This window comes from Mus caroli, chromosome 15, assembly GCF_900094665.2.
Source record: "Mus caroli chromosome 15, CAROLI_EIJ_v1.1, whole genome shotgun sequence".
NCBI lineage: Eukaryota > Metazoa > Chordata > Mammalia > Rodentia > Muridae > Mus > Mus caroli.
In genome coordinates, this window is record NC_034584.1 from 75,650,850 (window position 1) to 75,659,533 (window position 8,684).

The 8,684-nt window shown below is 40.1% G+C and overlaps 1 protein-coding gene across 1 annotated transcript in view; it reads left to right on the forward strand.

Annotated features, from left to right (window-relative positions):
* The window catches only part of Ep300 (E1A binding protein p300), a 70,013-nt gene that overhangs the window by 49,581 nt on the left and 11,748 nt on the right, over positions 1 to 8,684 (forward strand). Inside the window, 7 exon segments of the mRNA XM_021183146.2 lie at positions 1,205 to 1,285; positions 3,318 to 3,374; positions 3,932 to 4,009; positions 6,578 to 6,645; positions 7,357 to 7,507; positions 7,611 to 7,757; positions 8,054 to 8,167. Of these exon segments, the coding sequence (XP_021038805.1) occupies positions 1,205 to 1,285; positions 3,318 to 3,374; positions 3,932 to 4,009; positions 6,578 to 6,645; positions 7,357 to 7,507; positions 7,611 to 7,757; positions 8,054 to 8,167 (696 nt within the window).

Consider the following 8,684-nt stretch of genomic DNA (forward strand, 5'->3'; position numbering starts at 1 on the left):
GGGGGGGGGGGGGACGCTCCAGAGTCTTTGCTTTGTTTGTGTCAGGCAGATTAGAAACAAAGCCATCTCCCAGAGCTGAGCTCTAGCTAATTTGTAGAGCCCTTGCCTGAGCTTGGCACCTTGTATACAGATTATAGTGGTTGAAAGCTATAATCCAAGTCCTAGAAGGGTAGAGGAGGTTCCGGGATCACTTCAAAGTTGTACTTGGCTGGCCAGCCTAGATGGCATAAGACCCTGTCTAAAAAAAAAGAAAATATAAAAAAATATATATACACACATTGTTTTAACTATGTAAACATGGGTATCCAATGTTCTCTGCCTTAGTCTTCACTTACCCAGTAGCTGTATACACTAATCTCTTGATTGTGTATAATTAATCTCTTATTGGTAGTAATCATACTTTATTAGAGATCATCTAGTGTTTGTTCTTGGATCTCTGCAACAGACCTGCACATCTAAGCAGTGATTGCCCTGGCCTGTTTAACACTGCCAACACTGGCTCAGAGGTTAAGAGCACTGGCTGTTCTTCCAAAGGACCTAGGTTCAATTCTCAGCAACCTCATGGCGGTTCACAACCATTTATAATGCAGTCATTTCCCTTTTCTGGTTTGCATGAGAACAGGACATTCACATACATTAAATAAATAAATCTTGCATGGTGGTGGCAGTGCACACCTTTTATATATATGTGTGTGTGTGTGTGTGTGTGTGTGTGGGGTGGCAGCAGCAGCACTGTGTAGTGACAGTTAAGCAGTATGGGTCTAAGTGAGAGGTCTTTTTTATTTGGTGTAATCATTTGCTGCCTGTGATCCCATTGAAATATTTAATGCTAATATGTGCTTTGCCTTGGCTTTCTGCTTTGTGTTGTCTTGTCTTGCTTTTGTTTTTTGTTGTCTTGCAATCCCTCATTTCTTCGTTTGTTTTGTTTTTTTTTCCTCCCTCATGCTTGTCGTTGTCTGCGCTTGGCTTTGATTGCAAAAACAAACAAAAAAAACCAAAAAACAAAACAATCAAAAAAAACAAAACAAACCCAAACTGTGGGGCCCATAAATCTGCATCATTGAATGTCCTTGTCGCCGTTGATGACCTGCTCTCTGCTCCCGTTCCCCTCCTTGGCCTGCTGTGATTGGTGGCTTCGTTGCTTGGCTTGGGCTGTGTTGTGTGAACGGAACAGTTCACCCCAGTATGGCCTTCTTGCCGACAGGTATCATTTCTGTGAGAAGTGTTTCAATGAAATCCAAGGGGAGAGCGTTTCTTTGGGTGATGACCCTTCCCAACCTCAGACGTAAGTAACTACATCATTTTAATGCTCTTCAATCTGCTCTTTTAATTCTCCATCTCACAGGATTGTCCTCAGGCTTAGAAGTGCTCTGAGACTGTTGTCTGTCCAATACTGTATCCCACCAATCATCGCTTACTGTTTAAATACAAATGATTTTGTGGTAAATTACATTAGATCTCCGTTGCCTTCTCACATAGAGGTACCTGTACTTTTATCTCTGGCTACTGGCTACTCAACTGGTTAACAAAGTTCTGTACTAAAAGTTATCTAAGCATTGAAAAGTCATCTTAGTCATAATAATAAGTACTTGTAAAAAGCATACCTTCTCTTCTAAAAATTGAAATTTTGTACAAAAGCATTTCATTATTAAGTATATTGAGTTTGAATGAGGTTGTACTCATAATGCACTATATCTTCTATTGTAGGTTAACAGAATACCCCCAGTTAGTAGATTTTACTATATAGCTTTAAGTATGCCTGCCTGGAACTTTGTAGTTTATTTTATACAGCAACACTTTCCTTTTCAGTTATTGTTGAAATACAGTGTAGTAGGCTCTGGTTGCCTGTGTAGGAGAACAGATGCTGAGAACCTACAAACAGGCATTTTGACTCTTAGCAGAACTAGAGAAGTACACACTAGGGAAGGCTTTCCTGCTGTGGAACCACAGAGTGGCCTGTGAGGTATTGTAAACTTTAAATCAGTAAGACTCTGAGGTTAGGAAGTATAGAGCTCCCAGCCTGCCTCTGCAATTCTATAATGAGCCTAAAAGACTACATTTAAAAGTTCCCATGTCATTCTGGATGCTCTTGGTCTTTGGGTCTTCTATCAAGGTCTAAGGACAAGCAGAAAGGTGAATGAATCTTAAGACTTTTATTTATTATGTAAGATATGCTTTTAAATTAGTTTTATAGGGGAGTTGGGGGTCCTAGGCAGTATGAGAAGTGATGGCATTAATACTATGAAATGAAACATTTTTGTCCATCAAATTTAGTCTAAGGTAACTGCAAGAACCTAAAGCATGCACCAGGCAGTGGTGGCACATGCATTTAATCCCAGCACTTGGGAGGCAGAGGCAGGCAGATTTCTGAGGTAGAGACCAACCTGTTCTACAAGTAAGTTCCAGGACAGCCTCTCAATATAAAAACAAAAACAGGGAGGCAGAGGCAGGCGGATTTCTGAGTTCGAGGCCAGCCTGGTCTACAAAGTGAGTTCCAGGACAGCCAGGGCTATACAGAGAAACCCCTTTCTCGAAAAACCAAAAAAAAAAAAACAAAAACAAAAACAGGACTTGACCATCTTGTTCCTAAAACCAAACTTCCCTCAAATACAGAGGGATGGCCTTTTGTGTGTGTGTGTTTTCCCCTATCCCTGTAGGATCTCACTATGTAGCCCAGGTTGGTCTGTAATTTCAGATCTTCTAGCCTCTCAACACTGGGATTAGAGGTGCACATCACCATAGCTACCTGTCCTCTGGTTGATTCCTTTGTGCTTCTTGGAAGAGTGATAAGGGTAGGGTATTACTCTATTCTAGACTGCAGGCAGTTCTCCATCCTCAGCCTCCCAAATCCCAACTAAAACTATTCTTTTTGTTTTTGTTTTGTTTGGTTTTGTTCTTTTCCAAAACCAGAATCTCAACTACATACCTCTTGCAAAACTCACTATGTAAACCAAGCTGGCCTCTGCCTCTACAGTGAACATCATGTTTATAATCTGGGAACAGCAGATTATAAAAACTAGATACTACATAGAACCAGATTTCAAAATAGAACTATACATATAACATATTTAATCTGCACTGCAGAGGCAGAGGGAGGTAAGCTCTGTGAGCTCAAGGCCAATCATAGCTACATATGACCCTTTTTCAAATGGATTTGTGTGTCTTAATTATGACATCATACATTGCGTTATATACAACTGCATTTTCTATGACCCAAGAAATAGTCACAGAAAGTGAATTTTGTTCAAGGAGCATTGTATATTCAAGTAGTCATTATTTTTGTTTGTTTTCTCATTATGTCTATTTTCTTTCCTTAGTACAATAAATAAAGAACAGTTTTCCAAGAGAAAAAATGACACACTGGATCCTGAACTGTAAGTAGTTTCCCATGAATACTCTCTGCCCTTTTTTTTTTTTTTTTTTTTTTTCAAGATAACCTAATGTTCTTGGGCTAACATCTGCCTTTCATAAATGTTACAGAGCCTAAGGCTATCTATCACTTTACAGTTAGTGTTCATTTAATGTTCCCTGTCAAACAGCACCCTACTTCTGCCCCGTGCTGTGCTCTCCTCACTGCATTTCCTGTGCATCCTCAGAATCCCTTAGGCTACCTGTCAGCTTTCTGAGCCTCATGCCCTCAAGAGGACATGTTCCCTCTTCTAACTCTGAATGAATATGGGTAGGGTGACTCTTGGGTCTCAGAATTGAGAGCTGCCCTTCTGAATTGAAATTTTAGGTTGTTGGTAACATAGCTGTGCTTTACTGCTTCTGAAACTTGCCCTCCCTATAACATAAAAGCCGGAAAATCCTTCACTAACCTAATGTTTTAACTCTGGGCGGGACAGTTGTCTTTTCATAGAATTTACAGGAGATAGTGGACGTGTTCGTCAATGATGCTTCGGAATCTTAGAATTCATACTGTTCATTCCAGGTTTGTTGAGTGCACAGAGTGTGGAAGAAAGATGCACCAGATCTGTGTCCTTCACCACGAAATCATCTGGCCATCTGGGTGAGGCTTGAGACATTAGCAGATCTGTTTTCTTTTCTTTCCAAGAGCATTCTTTTCCATAACTGTTTTGTATGTTCAAGGTTACAGATTTTGTTAGGGCCTCACTATGTAGCACTGGCTGGCCGGGAACATTCTACCTCCTGAGTGCTGGGATCCAACGTGTACATTGCTATACCTGGATGAAGCAGTGTTCTTCTAAGTATTTTCTTTGGGATGAGTTTAGCTCATTTGTACAGCACATGCCTGTCACAGTTTGGCTCTGGGTTTTATCCTAACACTGCTAAAACTGTTTTTTCTTTGGATTGGAAAAGGATCAGTACAAACCCAGTTTTTTTTTTTTTTTTTTTTTAATTAGGCATTTTTCTCATTTACATTTCCAATACTATCCAAAAAGTCCCCAATATACGCCCCCCCCACTCCCCTACCCACCCACTCCCACTTTTTGGCCCTGGCGTTCCCCTGTACTGGGGCATATAAAGTTTGCGTGTCCAATGAGCCTCTCTTTCCAGTGATGGACGACTAGGCCATCTTTTGATACATATGCAGCTAGAGTCAAGAGCTCTGGGGTACTGGTTAGTTCATAATGTTGTTCCACCTATAGGGTTGCAGATCCCTTTAGCTCCTTGGGTACTTTCTCTAGCTCCTCCATTGGGAGCCCTGTGATCCATCCAATAGCTGACTGTGAGCATCCACTTCTGTGTTTGCTAGGCCCCGGACAGACCCAGTTTTAAACTATAAATAGCAGCTGAGGAGATGGCACACTCGCTACTTAATTGTTAAGATACTCAAAACATCTGTAATATCTCTATATGTGTGGTACCCGCCTATAATCTCTGCCTTTGGTAGGTAGATTCCCATATACATTTATCTATTTTTAGATAGATAGATAGATAGATAGATAGATAGATAGATAGATAGATAGAACCTATCTCCATAAAAGGAAGGAAATGTTATGTTGATATTAAAGCCAGTATTAGCTGTAACAGAATTTGCCAGATTTGAAAGTGTTTACTGATAACTACAGTCTTAAAAGGGAATAGGTATTGGTACAAAGTCAAGGAATACCTAGTTGTCCTTCCTGAAGCATCCTAATTGGAATGATATAATAATGACTCTTGGCCAGGCTGGGGGACCAGTAACTTATAGACTCATAGTATTTCAAATGAGAGTCAGAAATGATACTTTTCATTTAGAGAGAAAGGGGCTGCCTCTTTGGGTTTTTTTGAGACATTATTTTTCTCTGTAACCCTGGCTGTCCTGGAACTCAGAGATCTATCTGCCTCTGCCTCCCAAGTTCTGGGATTAAAGGCGTGTGCCACCACTGCCTGGCTAAAGGGCTAGTCTTTGTTCCCAAGGAAAACAAGTTAGAGTCAAGTTATATCATGGGGTAGAGTGTCCTTGCTGTCTAATGCTCCCCTTATTAGACTACTTTTTTAATAAAATTAAGAGTACCCACGGATAGCATCATTCATCTGGGAAAATGCCAATAAGTGATTGTCAGTGGCTACCTTTCAGTTTTCTGTTAGATTCCCCTTGGTGTATAAGAGACACGCTTGACACGCTTGACATGTTAAAAAGGCTTAAGAAGTTTCTTAAAATTCTTGTAATTCAGAATTTCAGACCAGTCTGCTAGTTAAAGATAATCATTGATAATGTATTGTGGCTGAAATAAATGGCTCTTGCAGAGACCCTGAGTTCAGTTCTCAGCCCTCAAGTCAGCAGCTCACAACTACTTGTAACCATTATTATGCCGAATCCATTAGCACCCACACGTAAGTGGCACATACCCAGAGACTTTTTTTGAGATAGGATTTCTCTTGTAGAACAGGCTGGCCTTGAACTCAGTGTTGGGATTGAAAGCGTGTGCCACCACTATCACTACATGACTAAATTATTTTTTTAAAAAACATATATTAAGCTTGCTTTGTTTTTTGTATTTTTTTTCTAATTAGAAGATGTTTTATTATAGTATTTGATGCCAGTACTTAATCGTCAAAGGGTGACACAGGAAAATTGGGAGTTGAAGACCAGCCTGGATATAATAGCTAGGGATACATACAGTTCAGTAGTAGGGAACTTGCCTAGTGTATACTTACAGAACTCTGTGTGTGTGTGTGTGTGTGTGTGTGTGTGTGTGTGTGTGTGTCTATGTGGTTGGTGTGAGGAAACGTGGATCTATCATCAAACTCGCTTTGAAATCTGTATATAGCCTTGAGCAACCCTTCCTCACATCCCTCTCAGGTTCTGGGATTATAATAACCATGTAGCACAGAAGCCTAAGGAGAAAGCAAAAGGCTTCTTCCTTGTTGGTGTCTTTGAGATGCCCTGACCGGCTGATCAGGACCTCCTCGATCTTCCTGTCTCCCATTCTCAGTTGTTATCTTGTTTCTCTCAGCTAGAAATCCTAGACCTGCCTTCTAAAAACTATACTGTTTATACCAGCTTTGTTATATATGTAGGAACTTGTGCCAAGTGTTTTTTGCGTTTACCTGGATTTGAATGATGGATTTTGTTACATGGTGCTTTAACTTGTATGTTATATAAGCAAAGTCCTGATTTACATTTTAGGTTTGTCTGTGATGGCTGTTTAAAGAAAACTGCACGAACTAGGAAAGAAAATAAGTTTTCTGCTAAAAGTAAGTCTCATTCTTAGAGGTAAACCTTACTTTAAACAATAACAAATAGCTGGGCGGTGGTGGCACACTCCTTTAATCCCAGCACTGGGGAGGAAGAGGCTGGCAGATTTCTGAGTTTGCAGCCAGCCTCTACACACACAAACACACACACACACACACACACACACACACACACACACACATATATATATATACCCAAAATTAATCTATTTTAGCAAGTGTTGTACATACCTCTAAGCCCTGTACTCAGGAGGCAGGCAGATCTCTTGAGTTTGAGGCCAGCCTCATCTACATAATGAGCCCCTCTTTCAAAAGAGAAAAAGAGATTTAGCTAAAATAAAATAATCCTATAGCATACTGAATATTGAACTATAAAAAAAAATCACTGAAGTTCTAATACATTTTCCCCTCTATTTCTTCCTGATTTGGCTCATGTCATAATGTGGTGCACATGTAAAAGTGATTGACTAGAATCAATGTAAAATTAATTTACAGGCACCTTCTGGCCTTACCTGATACTTTGTATTGAGAGATACAATATCATAGTTATCTTACTATGTTAAAAAAAAAAGAAAACAACCAAATACATCAGGTTAGTTGAACCTCAATATTGACAGTGAAATTTGAGCCACGGTAATGATCTTCCTACTCTAACATTTGGAATTGTGTACAAGACCTTAACTTGGTAACTTGTAACTTTTATGTTCCTAGGATTGCCATCTACCAGACTTGGGACCTTTCTGGAGAATCGAGTGAATGACTTTCTGAGGCGACAAAATCACCCTGAATCAGGAGAGGTCACTGTTCGGGTTGTTCATGCTTCTGACAAAACTGTGGAGGTGAAACCAGGCATGAAAGCAAGGTGTCTAATGATGTCTATTTTGTATTTATAGATCCACAATCGTGCTCACTCAGTTATTGTTGATTTCAACCTGAATGATTTGTGATTTCCTTTTCATCTTTAGGTTTGTAGATAGTGGAGAGATGGCAGAATCTTTTCCATACCGAACAAAGGCCCTGTTTGCCTTTGAAGAAATTGATGGTGTTGACTTGTGTTTCTTCGGCATGCACGTTCAGGAATATGGCTCTGACTGCCCCCCTCCCAACCAGAGGTAGGACTCAATGTGACCAGCTTCTCATGTTGTGGGAGGGAATGGCAAGGGGATTGGGTTCCTGTGATAACTGGCAGAAAAGCACACTGGGCAGAAACAGGATGGTGAGTATAGCAGGTGCCAGGTCAGTCCTACATGGAAACCAAGGCAGACCCAGGTCCCCGTAGTCACACCTGGGATTTCCCTATGATAATTACATGGAACAAGAGCACAGGAAGGAATGCTGATGTCTTTAGCCATATAAACAGTAATTTAATATGTAATGAAACCTTTTTCCTTCCTTGTCTTTGATATAGGAGGGTATACATATCTTACCTCGATAGTGTTCATTTCTTCCGTCCTAAATGCTTGCGGACTGCAGTCTATCATGAAATTCTAATTGGATATTTGGAATATGTCAAGAAATTAGGGTAAGCTTATTAAAAAGTGATATGTTGTAGAAAATGTATATGTATTTTTGCTTTCTCATGTTGGTTATGATACAGTGGAGCCATGACCTCAGTTTGTTAGATCCTCTGTGATATGAAGATGATATCACCATGCTTTAACTAATAAACCAATTCTTTAGTTCTGTTTTGTTGAAACCATTGATGTTATTCATTTGAAAATAAGATGTTTTCTTGATCCTGTTGTAATTTTGTATAAAGACTAACAACAGGCTGAATATGATACATACAATCCCAGCATACAAGAAACCTGGCTGTCACCATTGCATACACTAGCAAGTGTTTTCTGTAAGGACCCTGATATAGACTAGACCGGGGCCTAGCAAACACATAAGTGGATGCTCACAGTCAGCTATTGGATGGATCACAGGGCCCCCAATGGAAGAGCTAGAGAAAGTATCCAAGGAGCTAAAGAGATCTGCAATCCTGTAGGTGCAACAACGTTATGAACTAACCAGTACCCCAGAGCTCTTGACTCTAG